Source organism: Hyla sarda, chromosome 12 (genome assembly GCF_029499605.1).
Source record: "Hyla sarda isolate aHylSar1 chromosome 12, aHylSar1.hap1, whole genome shotgun sequence".
Taxonomy (NCBI): domain Eukaryota; kingdom Metazoa; phylum Chordata; class Amphibia; order Anura; family Hylidae; genus Hyla; species Hyla sarda.
Window position 1 is genome coordinate 25,258,326 of NC_079200.1, and position 26,887 is coordinate 25,285,212.

The 26,887-nt window shown below is 42.8% G+C and overlaps 1 protein-coding gene across 2 annotated transcripts in view; it reads right to left on the reverse strand.

Moving 5' to 3' along the window:
- Window positions 1–688: 688 nt before the first annotated feature.
- LOC130296202 (gastrula-specific protein 17-like) overlaps window positions 689–26,887 on the reverse strand; it is a 67,175-nt gene continuing 40,976 nt past the window's right edge. The window contains exons 1-3 of one of the 2 annotated variants that reach the window (XM_056547503.1): window positions 5,599–5,815; window positions 3,080–3,440; window positions 689–857 (exon numbers count right to left, since the gene is read on the reverse strand). In XM_056547503.1, coding sequence (XP_056403478.1) covers window positions 744–857; window positions 3,080–3,427 — 462 coding nt within the window. In that variant the 5' untranslated portion in view covers window positions 3,428–3,440; window positions 5,599–5,815 and the 3' untranslated portion in view covers window positions 689–743. Of the gene's footprint in view, window positions 858–3,079; window positions 3,441–5,598; window positions 5,816–26,887 lie in introns of those variants that run through there. The other variant, XM_056547504.1, reaches the window with a different exon arrangement.

Consider the following 26,887-nt stretch of genomic DNA (forward strand, 5'->3'; position numbering starts at 1 on the left):
CAAAAAGGTGTTGTGCACCTATTCTCTCCAAGCATCGCCTGCAGTCTGCATAAGGAACATGGATTTGTAGTTTGCAGCTCGGCCTCATGGTGGCACTGTTGCTTGATGTTCTTATCTGTATACTGATGGTTGCACATACGCTCACACCCCAAAAACTGCAGGTTTGGCTGATATTCTCCAGCCCTGTCCTTCTCAGCTTTTGTCTTGATATTGTGCTTTAAAAACTTTTATAGTCCTTGTGTAAAGAATAAATCATCCAGCAGTACAATGCTTCATGTCTTCATAGAAGATATGGGGTTAAAGGGGAACTCTGGTGGAATTTTTTCTTCTTTTTTTTTTTTTAAATCAACTGGTGCCAGAAAGTTAAACAGATTTGTAAATGACTTCTATTAAAACATATGAGTCCTTCCTGTACTTATCAGCTCCTGTATACTACGGGGGAAGTTGAGTTGTTATTTTCTGTCTGCCCACAGAGCTCTCTGCTGACACCTCTGTCCATGTCAGGGACTGTCCAGAGCAAGAGATGTTTGCTATGGGGATTTGCTCCTGCTCTGGACAGTTCCTGAAGAAAAAAAATTCAAAAAGAAAAGAACTTCCTCTTTAGCATACAGCAGCTGCTAAGTACTGGAAGGATTAAGATTTTTAAATAGAAGTAATTTTACAAATCTTTTTAACTTTCTGGCACCAGTTGATTTAACAAAAGAAATTCCACTAGAGTACCCGTTTAAGGGTGCTTCAAGGCCTCATTTGGACCCTGCCGAAACAGTAGCTTTGGCCTCTAGTTCTGCCCAAGGGTCCTCCACCATGGATGGGCTGTAGTAGATTCCGATGTCTTTAAGATTTCTTCTGAAATGGACCTATTAAGAGAAGAGAAGCAAGTTTAGAAAGTTGTGCCGCTGCGACAACAGATTTGTAAATTACTTCTATTAAAAATTTTTAATCCTTCCAGTACTTATTAGCTGCTGAATACTACAGAGGAAATGATAATGATTTTCTTTTTGGAACACAGAGCTCTCTGCTGACATCATGACCACAGTGCTCTCTGCTGACATCTCTGTCCATCTTAAGAACTGTCCAGAGTAGGAGTAAATCCCCATAGCAAACATATGCTGCTCTGGACAGTTCCTAAAATGGACAGAGATGGCAGCAGAGAGCACTGTGCTCGTGATGTCAGCAGAGAGCTCTGTGTTCCAAAAAAGAAAATAATTTCCTCTGTAGTATTCAGCAGCTAATAAGTACTGGAAGGATTAAGATTTTTTAATAGAAGTCATTTACAAATCTGTTTAACTTTCTGGCACCAGTTGATTTAAAAAAAAAAAAAAAAATACAAAAAGTTTTCTACCAGAGTACCCCTTTAATCCTCACTTTTTCCTATTTTTGGACGACATTTTGGGGTTTCAGAACCAATTACCAGGTTTCCATAGACTTATGGTCTCAACATACAATGGTCTCAACAATTACTATTGTAACTTGAGGGACCACTGGACATTGAAAATGGGGTTTGTAAACAAGACAACTCCTAATGGTTCATCTCTGGGGGCCAACCTTGATTTATACCAGTGTTTCTCAACCAGGGTGCCAACAGCTGTTGCAAAACTACAACTCCCAGCATGCCCGGACAGCCTTCGGCTGTCCGGGCATGCTGGGAGTTGTAGTTTTGCAACAGCTGGAGGAACCCTGTTTGTAGAAAAAATCTCCTTATACATTTACTTACAAGGAAGAGTGTTGCTAAGTGAACCCATGGCTTCCTGATTATAGCAGAACATTAGGAAATGGCTATTTATACCATACATACAACTTGTGTGATCTAAAGACTTGGCACGTTGAAAGTCTTCGTTCATGCCGAGGGTGGCTAGCGCCTACCGAATCAGTCGGCGTGCTCGGACTGGGCATACATTGCTGTCTCCACAGACGGCGGTGGTATTTCAGTGGCTCTGTGCAGCAGAACCCCATTGACAGCAATTGGATTCTGTTGCACCTGAATTTTCCAGCCTCAAAGATAAAAATAATATGGCTTGTTCCCTCCAGCTCCATGCTGCACAGTGCCGCAGAATCCCATTGAAATGGGACTCTGCTGCATCGGAATTTCCGTGTGGTATTTTTTCGCTCGCAAATTCTGTAGTGTGATTGGGCCCCTAAGGCCATGTTCACACAGCAGAATTTCCGTGCTTGATCCGAATTTTATTGCAGCAGAGTCCCATCATTTTTAATGGAATTCTGCTGCACCCTGCACACGGCAAAAAAACATCTGCCGCAGAAAGAATTGGACATTTCCGAGCGGTCCTAGCGCCGGCATGTCTGCCAATGCCGGCTGTCTGCGGGACGTGTCCACCTGAAATGTTCCAGCCGGAAATTCTGCCGTATGAACATAGCCTAAGGGTGTGCGCAACATGCTGCTGGTGCCAGATGTGATCGAAACCAAGCCCATGAAAGGTATGTTCATGTGGCAGAATGTCCACACGGACATTCCGCAGTTGCAGAGTCCTATTGACTTCAATGGGATTCTGTTGCGCTGTGCACATGGTGGAATTTCTGCGTCAAATGTTTCTGCTGCGAAAATCCTGATTCCGGAATCGACAGAAAAAATGGACTCCTATTCTTTCTGCGGATTCCATTCAGAAATGCATTGCCGTCTATGAGATGACGCATTTCTGAGCTGTCCTAGTGCCTGCTGGATCATTCCAACGTGCAGAATATCCACACGTGTTTTCCGGGCGGACACATTTTCGGCCACATGAACCTGGCCTTAGGGTACATTCACACGGGCGGATTTATTTGCGGGTTTCCCGCTGCGTATTTGAAAAGGGGGCGGGCTCTTCTTGGCTGTCCGCAGCAGATTTTCCGCTGCGTAATTTCTGCTGTGGAAAATTCAATGGGGCTTGCGGCAGATTTTCCGCTGCAGATAGCCGAGAAGAGCCTGCCCCCTTTCAAATACGCAGCGGGAAACCCGCAAATAAATACGCCCATGTGGACTTACCCTAATACCAACAAAATTGTGCAGCATTTCCTCGCACCTGGAACATGTGAGCGCACCCTAAATATAACACAGACTGGACAAGTCTAAGCCGCTCAGTCATACCTGTTTCTTCCTCTCGGGGTATACTGAGCCGTGCTCTGGACTCTGTTTATAAGAAGGTGAGTATTGGGGAGTCTTGGGGGTGAAGCCCCAGCTTCTGTGGTAGTTAGACGCCGGATCCCATTGGTTAGGAGACCACTGTCGCTGGTGTCCCCAGTATCCATCTGGACTGGAATTGTAATGTTGAGGGCTCCAGTTGCTCGGAGAAGATGACCAGTTCCTGCTTTGTCGGTTCTGATGGGGGGAGCTCCAGTGTTTCGGTGAATCGTGCCTCTGCGGTGGGGTCCGGAATGGCGTCATCCCGCCATCTCTGTTTCCATTGACCAAGGGAGACTTCCAGCATTGGGACATGGTTTATCTTGCTCTGCAATAAGGAAATACATGTCCAGATTTAGGGATAGAGAACAGATAACAAAAAATGTAAGCAATATAAAAAAAATAAAAATGAAGAAGGAATCTCTCTTGAAAGATAATGAGGTGGCCTTCGAATGTCAGGGCATGATGAGAGTTGTAGTTTCGCAACACCTGGAGAGCTGCCAGTTGAAGACCTTCATGGCTCCTGTATATTGCTGTATTAGGGTGGGTTCACGCCAAGATTTTTCTATACAGTTTTTGGATACGTTTTTTTTTTTTTTAAACGTATGCAACCGTACAGCAAACCGTGGCCATGGACTTTCCATTCAAAACCGTATGCACCATATTGTATACGGTTGTCTCCATTTTTCAAACCACACGTTTTTTTACTTTTTCTGGACAGAAAACCGTGGCCTACCTCGTTTTTTGGTCTGGGTGAAAAACCGTATTAACCCGTATATGTTTTTTTTTTTTTAACATGGGAGTCAATGGGAACCGTACAGACCTGTATGTGCGTACGGTTCCATCAGGTTTTCACCATACGGTTTTTGACTTTACACAGTTTTTTTTCTTGGAATTTCAATCAAACAAGTGAAACTTTATTCCTAATGGAGGGAAAAGTTCAAAACGTATACGTTTTTTTTTCTTAAAAAACGGATGCTACCGGACATCATTTTTCAAACCGTATACAGATAAAACTTTGTACACACGTTTTGATACAGTTTAGTCAGGTTTTGAGGAATACGTTTTTTTAATCAAAAACCTGAAAACAAAACTGCATTGCAAAAACGTGGTGTGAACCCACCCTTAAAGGGGTATTCCTTTAGTACAGTGTTGGCAGAAAATTATACAGATTTGTAAATTACTTCTATTTAAAAATCTTAAAGGGGTACTCCGCTGGAAAACATATATATATATATATATATATATATATATATATATATATATTTATTTTTTTATTTATTTTAAATCAACTGGTGCTAGAAAGTTAAAAAGATTTGTAAATTACTTCTATTTAAAAATATAAATCCTTCCAGTACTTATCAGCTGTTATATGCTCCACAGGAAGTTCTTTTATTTTCAAATGTATTTTCTGCTGACCACAGTGCTCTCTGCTGACACCTCTGTCTATGTCATGAACTGTCCAGAGCAGGATAGATTTGCTATGGGGATTTGCTCCTACTCTGGACAGTTCCTAAAATGGACAGAGGTGTCAGCAGAGAGCACTGTGGTCTGGCAGAAAGGAAATTGAAAAAGAAAAGAACTTCCTGTGGAGCATAAAGCAGCTGATAAGTACTGGAAGGATTAAGATTTTTAAATAGAAGTCATTTACAAATCTGTATAACTTTCTGGCACCAGTTCATTTAAAAAAAAAGATGTTTTCCAGAGGAGTACCCCTTTAATCCTGCCAGTACTTATCAGCTGCTGTATGCTCCACAGACATTTGTGTAGTTCTCTCTCCAGTCTGACCACACCTCTGTACGTGTCAGGAACTGTCCAGTGCAGGATAGGTTTGCTATGGGGACAGTTCCTGACATGGACAGAGGTGTCAGCAGAGAGCACTGTGGTCAGACTGGAAAGAACGACACAACTTCTTCTGTAGTATACTGCAGCTGATAAGTACTGGAAGGATTCAGATTTTTATATAGAAGTCATTTACAAATCTGATTAACTTTCTGGCACTAGTTGATTTGAAAACATTTGTTTTCCACCGGAGTACCCCTTTAATGCTCAGCCCAAGAATAGAATTAAATCCTGATAAATTACATTGTTGTTCTACTTTTCTATTTTAGCTCCGCAATATGATCCGAGAAATGTTGCGCCCAGAGTGTGGAAATTTATTTATATGTGAAGCCTTCACCCAAAATTGCATTGAGATGTGTCATTCTGTATCAGTGTTTCCCAACCAATGTGCCTCCAGCTGTTGCAAAACTACAACTCCCAGCATGCCCGGACAGCCAAAGGCTGTCCGGGCATGCTGGGAATTGTAGTTTTGCATCAGTTGGTGGCATGCTGGTTGGGGAACACTGCTCTAAAGGGTATATATATATATATATATATATATATATATATATATTTGAATTGTAACATGTGACTTATCTAATCCAATCCCTTATATACAGTGCAGGCTTATACTAGGTTTATGGCTGGTCTAAGTTTGGTCTTACCTTGAGTCTCCTCGTCTCTCCTCTTCTGTATCCACGGTGCAGATGTAGTATCTTTGCTCTGTAATTCCAGTATTTATGCCCATTTTGGAGGCTACGCCTTCTACCTATTGTTATGTAAAGTCATTGGTAATAATAGAACATCCAAAGGTGTCTTAAGTAGATTCGCACCTTGACCTATGAAGCTGTCACTTGTAAAGTGACTATAAACAGAACAATTGACCAAGTGAGAAGTGTCTGCATCCAGTGCTTTCATATTATTTGTGAAACTTTTTAAAAATGACTGATATGTATTGTAGCTGTAGTCCAGTGATGCAGATGCAAAATCTTGTTATCCCTTTTTATTGGACAGTATGTTGTAGCGACAAGGACTCCCTAGAGATTGTTACTACAGATATTACTGTAAAAAAAAAAATTACACACACACACACACACACACACATATATATATATATATATATATATATATATATATTTTATATATACTAGCTGAGTACTCGGCGTTGCCCGGTTTTTCCTTCCTCATCCTTGTTGGGGTGGAAAATAAACAAAGGAGGAAGCTTTTGACTTCATATCCCGTCCTCATATATTATTGTCATATCCCAACCAACTATCCCGTCCTCCTATCACGTCCTCCTATCACGTCCTCCTATCACGACCTCCTATCTCGACCTCCTATCTCGACCTCCTATCTCGACCTCCTATCTCGACCTCCTATCCCGTCCTCCTATCCTTATCTCGACCTGCCATCTTGACCTCCTATCCCGTCCTCCTATCCAATCCTCCTATCCCTGCCTCCTATCCCGTCCCGTAATATGTGTACCAGGTATAGAAATATCTCCAGCTGTACGGAAGTTATGTGGGGAAATACATTTCCCATTGATTTGCATGGGACTTTACACAAAAGCCCCGACCCTCACAAATGGGGGTAGTTAAGGGTTAAATTAACTATCCTATATTTTAAGTGGACATATAAGTAACATGTGACCAAGTATTATGGAAATATCTCTAGCCGTTTGGTAGTTATGCAGTAACATATATTTCCCATTGACTTGTATGGGACTTTAAACAAAAACCTGACCCTGGCAAATGGGGGTGGGTAAGGGTTAAATCACCTTTCCTATGTTTGTTGTTGACATATAAGTAACATGTGGCCAAGTTTCATGTTGATATCTTTAGCCGTTTGGACATGATGCTGGAACATACACACACACACACATATATATATATATACACACACACACGTTGAGTTTTATATATAGAGATATATTGTACAGTAATATCTGTAGCAGCAGTCTTTTAGGGAGTCCTTGTCTCTACAACATACTGTCCAATAAAAAGGGATAACAAGGTTTTGCATCTGCATCACTGGACTACGGCTATTGCAGACTACTCTGTGTGTAGTATATACACACCCACACATATAAATATACACACCCACAATATATATATGTATGTATATATATTTATATATGTGTGTGTGTGTGTATATATATAAATAGATATAAAATTTACATTCATTTCTAATATGCTATATAAATAACTTGAAAACTTCATCTAGTCTTAATAGAAATGACTGTAAGATATATATATATATATATATATATATATATAAATAGATATGGATAGATATACATATATATATATATATATATATCTACTGTGTGTGTGTATATATATATATATATATATATATATACTGTGTGTGTGTGTGTGTGTGTATATATATATATATATATATATATACATATACTGTGTGTGTGTATATATATATATACATATACTGTGTGTGTGTGTATATATATATATATATATATATATATATGTATACTGTGTGTGTGTATATATATATACATATACTGTGTGTGTGTGTGTATATACAGTATCTCCCAATAGTGGACACTCACAGGGAATAAAAAGTGTCCACTATTGAGAGATGTCCATTATTTGGTAAAAGCTCAAAATTCTTCCTAAATGACGGAATACTGTCCTGTACTCACTCCAGAGTGTAATTACCTATAAAACATGATAAAAAGGAATATTACAGTAGAATCTTCCAGTGTCATTTAATCTCCCCTTATCACCCCCCATATCATTTCATCCCCCTCTATACCCTGTGCCACCTTATTTCCCCATACAGTGTGCCAAATTATCCCCCCCCTACCTTACCACCGATGCATCATTCCCCTTGACCCCCCCCCCTCCTTGTGCCATTTCATTCCCCCTTCTTTACCTTCTGTGTTAATTCATCAAACCCCCTCTTTATGAAGTGGCAACACAAAAGGGGAATAAAATGGCACAGGGGGTGGTAAAGAGGGGGGATGAATTTGCACAGAGGGCAATAAAGGGGGGAATAAATAGCAGTGGAGGGGATCAAGAGGAAATTATATGACACAAGGGGTAAAAAGGGGGGGGATGATTTGGCACAGGGGAATAAAGTAGCGGGGGGGTGAATGATGTGGCCGGCGGACGTACAGAAGCAGGAGATCACTGTTTAAACATCGGTCTTCTGCTTCTGTACGGGGGCCTGGGCCCCTTACCGGGGTATTGGCTGTATCCCCTGATGACGGTCCTGTGTACTAGGTAGCAGAGGTTGTCTTTTGGAAATAGGGGGGTGGGGGGGGGGAGGGGAGTCAGCCTCTTAGTGCTTAAACCATATGTTGCACATTGCATAAAATTTGTCTACATGACGGTCATCCCTGAAGGAATCCTCAAACAGAAGGTGGGGAAGCGCAAGTTCTCTAACATCCTCCAGCTCCATGATGGAGGAATAGAAGAGAACTCCAGTGACAATCTGTGAAGCTCTGGTGAACTCCATGCCCAAAAGGCTTAAAGGGGTACTCAACCCCTAGACATCTTATCCCCTATCCAAAGGATAGAGGATAAGATGTCTGATCGCGGGGGTCCCGCCTCTGGGGATCTCTGCGATCTTGGCTGCAGCACCCCAGACATCCGGTGCACAGAGCGAACTTCGTGCATCGGATGTCTGGTGATGCGGGGCAGAGGCTTGTGACGTCACAGTCACGCCCCGCTCATGATGGCACAGCCACGCCCCCTCAATGCAAGTTTATGGGAGGGGGCGTGACGTCTGTCACGCCCCCTCCCATAGACTTTCATTGAGGAGGAGTGACCATGACGTCACGAGTCTACGGCTCTGCACCCGACACTCTAAACGAACGCCAGGTGCAGCAGGGAGATCGCGGGGGTCCCCAGGGGCAGGGCCCTTTAGATCACACATCTTATCCCCTATACTTTGGATAGGGTATAGGGTGGAGTACCCCTTTAAGGCAGTGCTGTAAAAAATGATGGACCCAAAATATTGACACTTTGGACCCCATTTGGACATTTCCACTTATGGTTGTACTCACTTTTGTTCCCAAGGTTTAGACATTAAAGGAGTAGTCCAGTGGTGACTCAGTGGTGAGCAACTTATCCCCTATCCTAAGGATAGGGGATAAGTTGCAGATCGCGGGGGGTCCGACCGCTGGGGCCCCCTGCGATCTCCTGTACGGAGCCCCGACAGCCCGCGGGAAGGGGGCGTGTCGACCTCTGCACGAGGCGGCGGCCGACATGCCCCTCTCAATACAACTCTATGGCAGAGCCGAAGCGCTGCCTTCGGCAATCTCCGGCTCTGCCATTGAGATGTATTGAGGGGGCGTGTCGGCCGCCGCCTCGTGCGGGGGTCGACACCCGCTATCTGGGCGGATAGCCGGGGCCCCGTACAGAGAGATCGCAGGGGGCCCCAGTGGTCGGACCCCCCGCGATCTCAAACTTATCCCCTATCCTTAGGATAGGGGATAACTTTTTCACCACTGGACTACCCCTTTAATGACTGTATGTTGAATTATTTCGAGGGGACACAACATTAAACACTGTTAGGGTGCGTTCCCACTTGCCGTATACGCAGCGTATTTGATGCTGCGCAAAACTTACGGCAGCAGCGGGCAACACACCCTTATACAGGCCGTGCACTCACTACTTTATATTGTAGCAGAGGGGCATTTCTTCAGTGTCGTCACATGAAAAGATAGAAGAAAATATTCACAGAACTGTGGAGGTGAACTCACTTATGTGGTATACTGTATCTATCTATCACCTACCGCTATTATACCAGATTGGATAAAGGATATTTTAATTATCTGTAGAATTTATGAGCAATTTCTGTCAATGCTCATATATATATATATATATATATATATATATATATATATATATATATATGGAGTGCTTATAGCAAATATGGTAGAAATATGGAATATGGAAGAAAACCCATATCCAAAGCAAACAAAAAGGTGTAATTTAAAGGAGTTCTCCGAGTCAGGGAAATTTATCCCCTATCCTAAGGATAGGGGATAAGTGTCAGATCACGGGGGGTCCGACCGCTGGGATCCCACATGCTCTCCAGTACGGCTCCCCGGCTTTCTGCATGTAAAGAGCTGTGTCGACCACCGCATGTGGCTGACATGCCCACTTCATGCATCTCTATGGGAGCACTCGGGTATCTCTGACTTTACGATAGAGGGCGTTTTGGCCACAACTTCGTGTGGTGGTCAACATGCTTCCATTCATGAGGAGAGCTGGGGTGCCGTATGGGAGATTGCAGGGGGTCCCAGTGGTTGGATTCTCCATGATCCAACACTTATCCCCTAACCTGAGTACTCCTTTAAAAATGTCAGCTCCCCCATGGGTTTGCTGCAGCTAGCCATACAGTTTTCTCACAGTGGCCACTACAGGTGAACTGCTGTATTACATACTGAACATGGAATACATGAATTGGATGGGACCTAAGCTAAAGATCCCCCCTTCTCTGGGATTGTATTTATGAGACAACCCTTTAAAGGGGTATTCCAGGAAAAACTTTTTTTTTTATATCAACTGGCTCCAGAAAGTTAAACAGATTTGTAAATTACTTCTTTTAAAAAATCTTAATCCTTTCAAAAATTATTAGCTGCTGAAGTTGAGTTGTTGTTTTCTGTCTGGCAACAGTGCTCTCTGCTGACATCTCTTCTTGTCTCGGGAACTGCACAGAGTAGAAGAGGTTTGCGATGGGGATTTGCTTCTAAACTGGGCGGTTCCCGAGACACGTGTCATCAGAGAGCACTTAGACAGAAAAGAACAACCTTAACTTCAGAAGCTCATAAGTACTGAAAGGATTAAGATTTTTTAATAGAAGTCATTTACAAATCTGTTTAACTTTCTGGAGCCAGTTGATATATATATATAAAAAAGTTTTTTCCTGGATAACCCCTTTAACCTCCTGTACTGTTCTGATAATATTTTATGAGACTGATGGTTTGTCACCATTGGAGCAGTTATCTCCACTATGAATCGGGATTATTGCTCCAATGAAATAATCAATATGTTAATGGCAGGAGCGGCACAGGTTGGCGACGGGCACTGAATTTAGGGCAATACCATTTTTTTTTCTCACGAATTGCAACATATTTAATTCTTCTTCTGTTATCTTTGAGCAAAACTTCATCCTAGAAGGAAATCTACATGCTAATGTGATTTTAACATAAATGCGCCACACCCCACCCCACAAGAAACTAAGGCAACTCCCTGTGTATTCCGCAGCCGTGTGCCCCATTGTTATTCTACACAATCATACAATGGTAATTAGATTAGAACCTGAATCCAATCACCCAAAAACATGGCCGAGATCTTGTTAGTCTGTTCTCTTCTACTATAGAGTGAAAGAAAAAGCTGATTTTGTACATTTGCCCGCTGACAAAGAAATAATCAGTCTATAATTTTAATAGTAGTTTTTTTTGTACAGCAAGAGACAGAAAAACAGCAGCATAAAATCCAGAAAAATGCATTAGAAACAAGATATGAATTGATTTGTATTTTAATCAGTGAAATAAGTGTTTGATCATCAAGATTTCTAGATCCCAGGTAGGTGTCTTTTAGGGTACGTTCACACGGGCGCATTAGCTGCGGAATTTCCACAGCGTATTTGCTGCAGAAAATCCACAGTGGATTTTGCTACCATTACCTTCAAAATCTGGAAAATCTGCAAATCTGCCTCTATTGCGGATTTTCTGCTGACCCATTTTAGTTAATGGAAGCAAAATCTGCTGCAGATTTTCTGCAGCAAACATGCTGCGGAAATTCTACAGGTAATCCGCCCATGTGATCGTACCCTTATATGGGTAATGAGCTGAGGTTAGGAAAACTCTCTTAAAGGGAGTGCTCCTAATCTCAGCTTGTACATGTATAAAAGACATCTGTCTACAGAAGTAATCAGTCAGATTCCAAACTCTCCACCATGGCTAAGACCAAAGAGCTGCCCGAGGATGTCAGGGACAAGACTGTAGACCTACTTAAAGGGGTGCTCTATTCCTAGACTTCTTATCACCTCTTATCTCTGTTCCGTACTGGATTACTGGCGAGCATAGCCCGAAGTTGTGGCCGACACCCCCCCCCCCCCTCCATGTAACTTTATGGGAGATACGCAAACACTGTATCTCCGTCTCTCCCATAGACATAAATGGAGGCGGGGGGGGGGGGGTTGACAACCACGGCTGCTCCGAAGCCTAGCACTGCCGGCGTTCAGAACGCTGGGGTGCTGGCCCGGAAATCGTGGGAGTCCCAGCGTTGGACCCCCCACGATCAGACGCCTTTTCCCTATCCTTTGGATAAAGGCTAAGATGTCTAGGATCAGAGTGCCCCTTTAAGGCTGGAAAGGCCTACAAGACCATCACCAAGAAGCTTGATGAGAAGTTTGCAACAGTTGATGCCAGTATTTACAATATATATATTTTTCTTTTACTGTAACTCATGCCAGAAAAATAACATAAACATGATAATTTTAAAGGGGTTCTCCGGTGCTTAAACATCTTATCCCCTATCCAAAGGATAGGGGATAAGATGCCTGATAGTGTGGGTCCCGCAGCTGGGGACCCCCGGGATCATGCACGCCGCACCCCGTTTGTAATCAGTCCCCGGAGCGTGTCAGCTCCGGGTCTGATTATGGTTGACCGCAGGGCTGGCGGCGTGTGACGTCACGCCTCCGCCCCCGTGTGACATCACGCTCCGCCCCTCAATGCAAGCCTATGGGAGGGGGCGTGATAGCTATCACGCCTCCTCCCGTAGGCTTGCATTGAGGGGCGGAGCATGACGTCACACGCCGACGGCCCTGCGGTCGCCGGTAATCAGACCCGGAGCGAACACGCTCCGGGCACTGATTACAAAAGGGGTGCCGCGTGCATGATCCCGGGGGTCCCCAGCTGCGGGACCCCCGCGATCAGGCATCTTATCCCCTATCCTTTGGATAGGGGATAAGATGTTTAAGCACCGGAGTACCCCTTTAAGGGTTGTTCCAGCCAAAAGCTCCCATCATCTATAAACGGGGGCCTGACCTGACCACCAACCACTAGACCCCAACTTCCCATTCCCCCAACCACTTGGGCCCGGCTAGTAGGAGTCAAACATCCGCCCTACCACTCCATTCAATGTGCATGGTGCCTAACCGAGCCAGCTGAGCTCTAGTGATCAGTGGTGGGTCTAATCTGTGGGACCCCCACCAATCTATCATGCATCAGCTATACATTGGATAGGTAAAAAATGCTTTGGGACAGAATATCCTTTTAATGTCCATCTACATGAAGCAATTGCCAAGTGCCTGTATCATTCCTTCAGTTTTGACCTGTAGCTTTAAATGGGTCGTCTTCTACAGCGCCACCAAAAGGGAATTTAAAGGGGTACTCCGGTGAAAAACATTTTTTTTTTTAAATAATCAATTGGTGCCAGAAAGTTAAACAGATTTGTAAATTACTTCTATAAAAAAAAGTCTTAATCCTTCCAGTACTTATTAGCTGCTGAATACTACAGAGGAAATTCTTTTCTTTTTGGAACACAGAGCTCTCTGCTGACATCATGACCACAGTGCTCTCTGCTGACACCTCTGTCCAGCCTTTAAGAACTGTCCAGAGTAGGAGAAAATTCCCATAGAAAACATATGCTGCTCTGGACAGTTCCTAAAATGGACAGAGGTGTCAGCAGAGAGCACTGTGGTCATGATGTCAGCAGAGAGCTCTGTGTTCCAAAAAGAAAAGAATTTCCTCTGTAGTATTCAGCAGCTAATAAGTACTGGGAGGATTAAGATTTTTTAATAGAAGTAATTTACAAATCTGTTTAACTTTCTGGCACCAGTTGATAAAAAAAAAAAAATTCTACCAGAGTACCCCTTTGAGTTAAACTGATATCTATCTTCACCTCGGGGGAATATTGTTGGGTACTGTAGAGCATTGTCCTCCCTGCACTCCTGGAGTGAGCAGTACAGGAAAGACAAGCAGTCTATCACTACTAGGGCTTCAGGATACCGGAAAAGCTGGGAGGCACGCTATATAGACTGCTTGTCCTTAAGTTTTCCACCGGAGTACCCCTTTAAGCATTACACAGAGCTCAATGAAGTCATGTGCTGCTTGCATAATGCAGGATCAGCCAAGGCCCTGCAATGAGTGATGTGGTTTTTAGCATTTCTATTGTATATACCTTCCCAATCTCCCCATATACACAGCCAAACACTCATTTGTCCTCAATGGGGAGAGGAGACAGCTTTGTTGGTGACTTATGTCTCTGAGAATGAAAAGGTCCACTGGTTGAAATCCAATATGCCCAATCCTTATCTACCCAAACATCACCTTTTTAGGGGTCGGGAGGCCCCCCTACATTTTAGGCAATCAACCGCTCCATCCAAAGTCAACAGGTCTGGCCAACATTTGACTAGAATATATAGAGACCTATGGCCTCTATCGCCCTCCCTCTTTCTCCAGGCCTGAATTGGTCCACGCATTACTCGGAGTGCCCATTGGTTTTGGTGAGGTTGCATGGCAGATGAGCACTTTACACATTACAGTTCGTTTTTGAAGCTGCGGCTGTTAGGACATGATGGGAATTGTAGTTTTGCAACAGCTAGAGGAATGTTTCCCAACCAGGGTACCTCCAGCTGTTACAAAACTACAACTCCCAGCGGCTGTCCGGGCATTCTGGAAGTTGTAGTTTTGCAACAGCTGGAGGCACCCTGGTTGGGAAATACTGAGCTAGATAGCCCTAGATTAGAGATCAGTGCTCTTTTGTATCTAGTGATCGCTTTATTCCTCTATTCAAGCTTTTTCCAAGCTTAGGGTGCGTTCACATGTGCATATTTTTGCTGCAGATCTTGCTGCTGCAGATTTTGCTGCCCATTGACTTTAATGGGCAGCAAAATCTGCAGAAGCAAATCTGCAGCAAAAATATGGCACTCCGGGGTACTCCGGTGAAAATCAATTTTTTCAAATCAACTAGTGCCAGAAAGTTATACAGATTTGTAAATTACTTCTATTTAAAAATCTTAATCCTCCCAGTACTTATCAGCTGCTGTATGCTCCACAGGAAGTTCTTTTCTTTTTTAATTTATTTTCTGTCTGACCACAGTGCTCTTTGCTGACACCTCTGTCCATTTCAGGAACTGTCCTGACCAGGAGAGGTTTGCTATGGGGGTTTTCTCCTGCTCTGGACAGTTCCTGAAATAGACAGAGGTGTCAGCAGAGAGCACTGTGGTCAGGCAGAAAATAAATTTAAAAAGAAAATAATTTCCTGTGGAGCATACAGCAGCTAATAAGTACTGGAAGGGTTAAGATTTTTAAATGGAAGTCATTTACAAATCTGTATAACTTTCTTTTTGTTTTTTCACCGGAGTGCCCCTTTAAATTGTCATGAAGACCTAAGCACCATCCAACAGCTGATGAACCGGATAGTCCTTATCACCATGATGTAGATGTAACAGGACGGTTACTTATAACAACCTGATACTAACACTGCGGCCTGTGCCCAGGTTGACTGCGTTCACATAAAATTCTAGCTATGACCACTAGGAGGCGCTAGAGACCAATAATTCGCTTTGCTAACCGTGCTAGAATTTGCAAACGGCAGCGCAGATTTTTTTAAATCCCTGACGCTGAAATAAGAGAGAGAATATTTTATTCAGTGGACAAATTTGTCTTACCCGAAATATAATTTGCACGGGTACATTTTGCTCAGAAAAAGTAAAAAAAAATAAATAATAATAATTAATTTAATTGATAGTTATTTTGGACCCAGTGCCTGTATTATTTATTTATTTATTTATTTATTTATTTATTTATTTGTGAGTGGGGATTAAGGTGATTTGTAGTTGGAGACTGGGCCTTTTGTTTTGGCCCACTTGGAGTGTAAAGGTCGCAGTCACATTGGGGGGGAGGGGGCTGGTGCCTAAGGGGCCCCAAAGCACCTTTGTAGATTGTAAATGGGAAAGGGTATTTTCCGTCTCCCTCCCCTATAGCAGTAACTTGCCATCCTATCCTTGCCATGCCTTTCGGTCAGACCCCAATAACATTTCTAGCATGGAAAAAGATTAAAATCGAGTGAAAACTTATGATACTGGTTTCTGAGCATGCCAAAAACTCCAAAAAGTGGGGAGGGGGCCCTCCAAAGAAATTCCAAATAGTGTTTAATTATTTTATTATTCATCCATCAGTGATACAAGGTTTCTGAGCATGTATGGCATAAGGGTATGTTCACACTGCGGAATCTCCATCCCAAGACATTCCAGGGCGGAGATTCTGTCTGAGCGGCGGTCGCCGAAATCCTTCGACACTAGGACCGCGTGGATCTGCACTGCCATCATTGACGGTAATGCAGCCGACACGTAATTCTGTTCATTCTTTTAGCCGACACGTAAAACATGTTCATTCTTTTAGCGTATTAATTTCCGTGGGAGAATTGTCTGCCACTAAAATTCCACAGTGTAACTTTGTAAGCGGAAGACCCATTCACATCAATGCTAGATTAGTTCAGAGGAATCTCTAAGAAAATTCCTGCATACTCACTTGCAGGGAACATTAAAGGGGTACTCCGGTGGAAAAACAATTTTTTTTATATCAACCGGTACCAGAGTTAAACAGATTTGTAAATTACTTCTATTTAAAAATATTAATCCTTCCAGTACTTATCAGCTGCTGTATGCTCCACAGGAAGTTCTTTTCTTTTTAAATTTCCTTTCAGTCTGACCACAGTGCTCTCTGCTGACACCTCTGTCCATGTCAGGAACTGTCCAGAGCAGGATAGATTTGCTATGGCGATTTGCTCCTGCTCTGGACAGTTCCTGACATGGACAGAGGTGTCACCAGAGAGCACTGTGGTCAGACAAAAAGAAAATAACTTTTTCTGCAGCATACAGCAGCTGATAAGTACTGGAAGGATTAAGATTTTTAAATAGAAGTAATTTACAAATCTGTTTAACTTTCTGGTACCGATTGATTTAAAAAAATAGTTTTCCACTGGAGTACCAGCCATCCACCAAAATGCCTACATTAATGATGTGTACGTATATTGGTGGACTAGCATGCCAAGGCAATGTCATGGGTACAGTTTAGAAGCACCTCCTGGAGAGAGAAAAAGAGCAGCGCCTAAAACAGAGAAAGGAGTGAAACATTTTTAAGGTGATTTTAACAAGAAAACTGGGAATGTAAAAAATAAGGGTTCTTGAATACTAAAGTGTATAGCATAAGCCAAAAAACAAGTACAATAGACATGACCTAAACGAGTGACAGATGTATTCCAGATACACTGCTATTGTTAGAATTGTCTGGAATAATATTAAGGCTGGTTTCACACTGCGTTTTTGTTTCCGTTCACTTGAAAAGAAAAAAAAACGTATACGTTAACAGATGCTAAAAACAAAAGCTGCTTTGTGCCATAAAAAAATAGAAATTAAGCATATACAGCATAAATAAACGTACTTTAAAGAGTACCTCTCATGATCTTGTTAAATGATATAATCCCCCCCCCCCAGTTCACTGCCCCCATCATGATAAACCACCCCCTGCCTTTATTTTTGTTATTTTTTAGTTTTCTACCTTGATATTGCTCTGTATTTTCTGCTCAGTCTGTCAGATTCACAGACTGGAAAGGGGCGTTCCCCAGCAGGCGTGACATCATCTGAAGCCATACAGGGGAGAACTTCCTCCCTCACTCTGCTACACACAGCCCAAAGCAGTACAGTGTGAGATGAGCTATGATTGGATAAGGCTGCACACACACCCCTCAGCACTCCAGACTGCATTTCCTGATATTGGACTTCTGCCAGGCCAGCAGGAGTCCAAAGTCTGTGCAAAAGATGGGGGGAAACGTGCTCTGGACAAGTAGGGAGACACCTAGTGGCAGCTTTTTTAAACACAAATAAAACATAGAAAACTTTATTAATTTTTTTAAACAAAGTATGTTACAAAGATTTTTTTTTTACCATAAGGAGTGCAATAGCAAAAATTAGTTTTAATGAGAGTGCCCATTTAATGGAAACAGTAAAACAAAGACAAAAGCACAGTGTGAACACAACACAACACCGTCCTGAATTTCTGGTTCTCTTGTCCTGCCAATCTGGCTATTTGCAGAGGTCACAAATTGAGGAAAGGTACCAATGGACTGGTGAAAGGATAAGGTTATCCTTAAATTCAGGAAAGGTTCAAGGGCTAATGAGGAGATTTATCCAAACCTGAAGAGTTCTGCTTTCATTTTGAAAGAGGCCTCTGAAAAATGAAAGAAGTGATCTGATTGGTTGCTATGGGCAACTGTGCCACTCTTTGGAGGAGATTTATCTAAACCTATACACCAACAAAAAGAACCAATGGTGTAAAATGCTCAGTTTATTAAACATATATCAAAAAGTAGAAGACAGACATTTAAAAATAAGATGTTAAAACTAAGGCACTGATGTGACAATACAGAAAAGTGGAGATGGCGGGACAAGCGCATACACATGGAATACAGGGGACAGAGAAATACAGGAGAAAATCCAGCAGGCACATTACCCCAGGAAGTCACTGGTAAAAACACAGTATTATAGTAGCCAACATAGAGAAATATGCCACAGTGTATAAAACAGTAGAAAAAAATCACATGGGAAAAGCATAAACTACACAAAAAATGACTGAAACTCCATAAGACATCCTGCCATGTGTGCTGCCAACCTACCAGCTCCAACCCCAACGTACGTTTCGCGTTGTGCTTCGTCAGGGCATGTTTCTGTCTTGTACTTTTTTGATATATGTTTAATAAACTGAGCATTTTACACTATTGGTTCTTTTTGTTGGTGTATATCTTTGAAGTGAACCAAATGTGGTATATTTATCATTGGTTGCTATCTGTTAGAGGTATAATCTATCTACACCTGTCCGGAGGAAAAGTTGCTGAGTTGCCCATAGCAGCCAATCAGATCGCTTCTTTCATTTTTTTTTAAAAGGCCTCTAAAAAAAAATGAAAGAATCGATCTGATTGGTTGCTATGGGCATGGTTACTGCCCATTACTTTCATTGGGATTTCACTGTCCCATTCAGACAGCAGAATTTCTGCAAAGGGCATTTTGCTATGGAAATTCCGCTTTCCCAATGATGTTAATTGGGCTTGAATTTTGGGGGAATTAAGTATTCAGCTTCGCTGACCAGTATTTCTGCGGCATTGCGGAAAATCCACCATGTGAACATACCCTAAGGCCAAAAAACAGGGAAAATAAAATTAAAGGTATTTGAAAGTGTATTGACAACCATCAGAGTATCTGGCATTGCCCGCTCTTCCTACCTAACTCTTGTGGGGGAGGAAAAGCAACAATGACGCTCTTGTCCTCTTATTCCGATCTCATATTGTATCCTCATGTGCCCAAATGCCTTATATGTTGTTCTTTTTCTGGAGCATTTGATACTGGAGCATTTGGTCTATTCACATGCCAGAATTTCTGCTTGCGGAATTCCGCCTCAAATGAAAGCCCAATTCTATGGGATACCGCACTCCAGGGGTGGGAACTCACCTAAGATTTCCACACAAGGGATGGTCCTGCAGGACTCCTGCTAATGGGAACAGTGCTCCTGCTGTGGAAAAAGTGCAGGAACTCCATTCCCATGCGTTCCTGCAGGACTTGAGCCCTGCCGCACTCCCATTCACACTTCGTAATTTCCGCTTGCGGATTTCCGCAAGCGGAAATTCAGAAGTGTGAATGGGAGTGCGGAATCCCATAGAAGTCTATTGGGCGTTTATTTGAAATAAAGTAGATATATAGAGTGTCTACTCACTATGATGATACAGACTCCCAAGGAAATATATAATCAAATGGTAAGGGGGAGTGAACTAAAACTTAACTTTTAATAAATATGCTGTTAAGAAACATAGATACTAGTGCATCATATATTCACAAGGGATATAGAAGAAGAAATTTGCACCATTACTCTTAAATAAAAACAACGTCTGTCTGTTTCTGTATTTAAATAATACTAATCCTCCAAAAAATCTATCAAAACACGAAAAACTTTACCCAGAGCAGCCTCATTACTATAGGATCATAAAAAGTAGATCTATGTAACCCCAAATTTAATGCGAGCAAAGCCGCGGGCAAAAGCTAGTTGTCTATATATGAGGGCATAAGTTCCTTTTGGTTTATGTGCACGCATTTTATAAACAGCCCCTGATGAGGTCACCTATTGAGGTGGACCGAAACACGTAGGGGAGGGCATTGTGCAGAATTTATATGCTTGATGGCCTAGGATATGACTGTGATTGGTCAGACTGGGTGATTACCAGGCATTGTAAAGACAGTTCTATATCCCTTGTGAATATATGTTGCACTAGTATCTTTGTTTCTTAACAGCATATTTATTAAAAGTTAAGTTTTAGTTCACAGACTTTAATTTGAGGCATAATTCCGTACCCTGGTTGGAACACACAGCTCCAGGGTGACCTGGATAAAATGTCCAACTAGGCAGCAAAATGACATGTTGATAACTGTTAGACTAAACAATTAAAGAGGTACTCCGACGCTAGACATCTTATCCCCTATCTAAAGCATAGGGGATAAGATGTCTTATCGCGGGGGTCCCCAGCAGCGGGCCCCCTGAGCTCTCCCTGCTGCATCCGGTGTTCGTTTAGAGTGCCGGAGGCTCGTGACGTCACAGCCACACCCCACTCGTAATGTCATGGCCACTCCCCCTCAGTGCAAATCTATGGGAGGGGGCATGACTGCCACATGCCCCCTCCCATAGACTTGCATTGAGGGGGCGTGGCCATGATCTCACGAGCGGGGCTTGGCAGTGATGTCATGAGCCTCCATGCACTGGTTGTCTGGGGTGCCGCAGCTGAGATCACGGGGGTCCACAGCATCGGGACCCCCACAATCAGACATCTTATCCCCTATTCTTTGGATAGGGGATAATATGTCTAGGGGCGGAGTACCCCTTTAAGAGCAAAATAAATAATATAAACTTTCTACAAATTCCCTAAATGGAGTCTACAGTAAAGAAGGATTGGGGTGTAATTGTTAATGAAAGACCACAGTAAATGATAGTGTGCAGTGCCAGCCTGCTGCACTAAATGCCAGCAAAATATTGTCTTGTATTAGGAAAGGCATGGGATCTAGCAAAATCCACAGCGATGTAGCGTGAGAATCCAATCCCTTGGATCAGTAGTCTACATAGAAGGATGCCCCATGGCAAAGATTGAAAAGGACCTCCTGTTATGGCATCTGATTTGGAGGGGGGTGATTGTGCAGCAAGTTAAGGGCTTGCTGCAGAGTGACCCTGACGCCCGAATGGGAGTATCCCAACATTGGCCGTTTTGTGGTGTAAAGTCAAAGCCTAGCGGTGAGCATAAAATTCTGGGGTAAAACATTCTCTTCAGTCAGTCTAAAGTCTTCAAGTCAGTGTGGGCTGCTATTTAATCTCAAGTCTCAGCAACTACAAATCCCAGCAGGATGACAGGCTATCCTAGTTCCCTCTGCACTTCCCTTAGCACCAAAGTCTGTATTGTGATGGATTTAACAATCCCTGCCTAAGTAAAGATACCTTGCATCAGGGTCATCATTGTCCCCGTGCTTGGCCCAGGAGAGGCTATCTCAACCTCGGACCATTTAAGTTAACGGTGCCCTGGCAGCACGAACTGATCTATACACCCTGCACACAGTTAGTAGTGGCCACACAATCACTGGCCACAGCGATGTCCCATCTTGGCCACTGATTGGCTGAGTGGGCAAGACCTGCTCCAAATTCCTCATCTTGGAAGCAGAAGGAGGACCAAAAGCAGCTAAACATGAGCTGCACTAGGACCTAGGTAACTATAGAGTCTCAAAGTTCTTTTTAAAATCCCAACTACATTTAACCTTTTTTTTTTTTTCTTTAAGGCCAAAATACCCCTTTAATGTTGATCCATTTATCTCTCTATGTACTAGCAGGGGTCAGGGAGGGATTTTTTTTTCTTCTTTATGATAAATTGTATTGGTTTTTGCCTTCTTCTGTATCATCTGACTGAAGATACTGGGTCTTTTTGCAAGCCAATATCTATGTCATGAGAATCGTCTGTCCTCAGATGATCTGTTCACTGCTGGTATGATCTTGATGGGTTTTCGCCTATGCACAGGATAGGGGACAGCTAGTTATTAATAGGGGTCCGACTGCTGGGCCCCCCCGATCAAGAAGATCAATTATCTGAGTGAATAGAGTTATCCACTATCCTGTGGATTGGTTTCATCTTGGGATAACCCCATTAAAGGGGTTATCCAGGAAAAAAAATGTTTTTATATATATCAACTGGCTCCAGAAAGTTAAACAGATTTGTAAATTACTTCTATTAAAAAATCTTAATCCTTTCAGTACTTATGAGCTTCTGAAGTTAAAGTTGTTCTTTTCTGTCTAAGTGCTCTCTGATGACACGTGTCTCGGGAACCGCCCAGTTTAGAAGCAAATCCCCATAGCAAACCTCTTCTAAACTGGGCGTTTCCCGAGACAGATGTCATCAGAGAGCACTTAGACAGAAAAGAACAACCTTAACTTCAGAAGCTCATAAGTACTGAAAGGATTAAGATTTTTTTAATACAAGTAATTTACAAATCTGTTTAACTTTCTGGAGCCAGTTGATATATAAAAAAAAAGGTTTTTCCTGGAATGCCCCAGGTTCATAAATGCCTCTGATTTTGACTGTACTTGGAGGAATATTTACTTTATCATACTGCTCAAAAGAGACCAGAATTGGGCCATGCATTATAAAAGGGGTACTCCGCTGCTCAGCGTTTGGAACAAACTGTTCCGAACGCTAGAGCCGGGAGCTCATGACGTCATAGCCCGCCCCCTCATGATGTCACACCCTGCCCCCTCAATGCAAGTCTATGGGAGGGGGCGTGACAGTCGTCACGCCCCCTCCCATAGACTTGCATTGAGGGGGCGGGGTGTGGCGTCACGAGCTCCCAGCAACGGCTGCAGCATTCGGAGCGGTTTGTTCAAAATGCTGAGTACTCTTTTAAGCCCAAAGGGGGCTTTAGACAGATGCTTGATCTATATTAGTGGTCTCCAAACTGAGGCCCTCCAAATTCTGCAAAACTACAACTCTCAGCATGCCAGAACAACCACTAAAGCCATAAAAACAACCCCCCCCCCCCCAAAAAAAAAAACATTTTTTATTTATTTCTTGTGTTACGCCCCACCAATTTTTCTTTTGAATCTCAGTACATTATATAGTAAGATAAAGTGTGGTAGATATAAGGTATTAGGTTATCCCCTCTTAGCCCCCTGGTAGGTAGGTAGTACTAGTAGGTTGGTAAATAGTGCAGTTAGGTGTGTAGGTAGGTAGGTAACCCCACCCCCTTCCTTAAAGCTTACCTGTCAGATCCCACAAAAAAACAAAAACGGTTATATGTTACTTAGTACCTCATCCTGGTCATGTACATGTCATTTTTATGTATCTATCACCCATATTTCACAAAAAATAGCATATTACAGCTTCCTTTTCCATCTTCTCTTGCCTGCACTGTGATGACTCCTCCCCCTCCCTCACTTTGCTGACTCACTGCTCTGGGGAGCCAGCCTGGTAGCCCTGTTCTGTAACCCTTTCCTCTCTGGATTTATGTTGTACACACACACACACACGCACACACACAATATGGTGAGTGTATAGCTTACATCTTCCTATGTCGTTCATGTGTGTCATTCTTTGCCAGTCCTGTAATGCTGGGACTTGTAGTTTTGGAATAGTTGGAGGTACAGTGTTCGGATAACTTTTTTTTACAGCAGTGTTGCCTTCAGCTTTGTGCCTACAGCTTTTGCAAAACAACAACTCCCAGCATGCCCAGACATCCTTTGACTGTCCAGGCATGCTTGGAGTTGTAGTTTTGCTATAGCTGAAGGCACATGTTTGGTAAAACTGTGTTACAGGAGTGTTGCTGCAGGCTGTGTTCTTCCAGCAACCTTGTCAATCAGCCATCCCGTGTCCATGACCCTTGGACACCCTTATGCTGCTGTGGGACTCATCAATGTCCCAGGAGGTATGGGGACCCCTAGTGATGGCATTTTCAAAGGTGGTTTTCTTCAATAAAATGTGAACAATTTTCAAAGAAGTATATTAGAAAAACTATTGTTTTGCCAAGATGTACAACAAAAAGGTTTATATCTGACAGTGCCCATTTAAATAAAAATCCCACTTACCTTCCCTCCGCTCCTATGCTGACACAAGGGCCTCCTCTTCTGTCTGTGCTCCTGCACACTGCTCAGTGCTCTGCTGACCCCACATGTTACATGGCATCGCCGAGGTACCGTACTAAGGCAAGGATTCATGTTCCTTGCTCCTTTACAGTACTAATTGGCAATGCGTACATGGTAGGGGTGCCGCCTTTGTACGTTTGCCCACTGACAAAGAAATTATCATTCAATAATTTTAATAGAAGGTTTATTGAAACAGTGAAACAAAATAACAACAAAAAATCCAGAAAAACTCAAATAAGTATGTGATCCCTATCAATCAACAAGATTTCTGGCTCCCAGGTGTCTTTTATACAGGTAACGAGCTGAGATGGGGAGCACTCTCTTAAAAAGTACCTGTCATATCCCACAAAAAAAAAAATGTTTTTTATGTGTCTAGAACCTATATTTCTCTCACAAATACCTTATATCGGTTCCTCACTTGGTTTGTCATTCTGTGCTTTGGAGGGGGCATGTCCTCTGCATTGCTCTACCTCCCTGATTCTGCTGTGCTGTGCTGGGTCTCCTCATTCAGTCACTGCAGGCTGCTCTTTAACCACCTCCTCTCTGTTTTCATGCTGTAGTCTGATAGGACAGGAGTGAGCACAGAAGTGTGCGAGTCTTACCCTCACTTCCTGGACTTTGTCCCTGGCTGCACTTTAGCTTGCACAAAGATGATGCTGCAGCCGCACAGGATTATGTTCTGGATGGTATAGGGACCCCAAGTGTTTTTTTTTAAATTTTTTATATATATTTTTCTTATTAAAAAAATGTTTCTTATAAAATATATTACAATGATTAATGTTTTGCCAAGATTTAAAACATATAAACCTTTTTTGAATCTGACAGTGGCCATTTAAAGGGAGTGCTCCAAATCTCAGCTTGTTACCTGTATAAAAAAAACCCTGTCCACAGAAGAAATCAATCAGATTCCGAACTCTTCACCATGGCCAAGACCTAAGAACTGTCCAAGGATGTCAGGGGGACAATATACCTACACAGGGCTGGAATGGACTACAAAACTTCTCCCAAAGCTTCGTGGCGATGGTCTTATAGCCCATTCCAGCCTTGTGTAGGTCTACAATCTTGACATCCTTGGACAGCTCTTTGGTCTTGGCCATGGTAGTTGATTGCTTCTGTGGACAGGTCTCTTTTATACATGTAGCAATCTGAGAGAAGGAACAATCCCTTTAAGTGAGTGCTCCTACTCTCAACTCGCTACCTGTATAAGACAACTGGGAGCCACAAATCTTGCTGATCTGTATGAGATCAAATACTTATTTCACTGACTAAAATTGAAATCAATTCACAACTTACTTAAAATCCGTTTTTTTATTTTATTTCTTTGCTATTAGTTTGTCTCTCACTGTTCAATTAAACCTACCATTAAAATTACAGACTGATCATTATTGTATCTGCGGGCACATGTAGAAAATCAACCAAATCAAATAATTTTTTTCTTTACTATGACCCAAAGTGATGTGAACGGGGCCTAAGTTGTAAGCGATAAGCTCCATATATTAGTGTCTGCAGGTTGCTAGGTTAGATCTATTTAGATAAAACGTAGAGAGGAAAGACAGATGTGATCCCTCCCAATCGTAGAGTTCTTTTTTGAAATCATCTTTCTTTAGCAGTACAAGAATCGTCTGATAAATCTGTCTCCTTTTTCTCCATTTCAGAAATAGCCATCGCCATTAGCAAGTAGCTGCCAAGGATGGAAAATAAATTCAAGAACATATGGCTGACATGGCACATAGGTGGGTTTGATGCAACATTCAGCTGTTAATTTGTGCTGACAAGTCCACTTTAAATAGGTCAGAAAATTTCCCCTGAAATGAATGGTCGGCTGCTCCGTCTCCCAGACGAAACAGGTGTAATTATAGTTTTATGTTCTTTAATTTGTTTTATTAATTAGTGGATCTGATCCTGTAAACGTGAGATAATAAATGTGAACGGAGAACGCACATGCTGATGGGAAAAATGTTCACACTTGGCTTGAGTATCCATTGATCCCAGGTCTGGCGGATGGAATGTCTTTTAAAGTGCATCTACCATGTACCATTATTTTCTAAGAAACTTGCGGTAGATGTGACTTGTAATGTTTCCCAAATATTCCTGGTGTTCTAAAAAAAAAAAAAAAAATCTGCAATTTTTTAGGAGAAATGGGAACTAGTAGGTTTAATTTAACTGTCACCAGTGTTTTACCCCCCAGACTGCCCACATGAGCTTACTGTTGTGAACCCAAGTAATTCAGCCATATCTTTGGCTGCGCTTCTGGCTGCTTATCCGTGCAAAAAACATGTTCAGATACCGGTCAGCAACAGTTGGATATGTGTGGCTGGGCTTTGCAATGCCACCACGCCTATCCTCCCTACGTCACTGCTTGGACCGCTGCCATAGAGTCAGAGGTCCTTAGTACCTGCTCCCCTGATGTCCTGGACACATGCGTGGCCCGGCGTGACTTACCAGAGCGAGCGCTGAGGCAGGCAGTGAGTGAGCTCTCTACCTCTAGCACAGCGCAGGCACATGGAGGTTTCAGCTGGCAGGAACCAGCACTCTCGGGGGGGGGGCAAGCACTCGCTCTGGTAAGTCAAGCTGGGCCCCATGCGTGTCCAGGACATCATTGGTGCACGTGCTGAGGACCTCGGGCAAAGGTCCAAGTGGTGACATAGGGAGGATAGGTGTGGCGGTGGGGGGGCCATTGCTAAGCCCAGCCACACATATCCAACTGTTGCTGACCGTTATCCAAACATGATTTTCGCACAGATAAAGCAGCCAGAAGC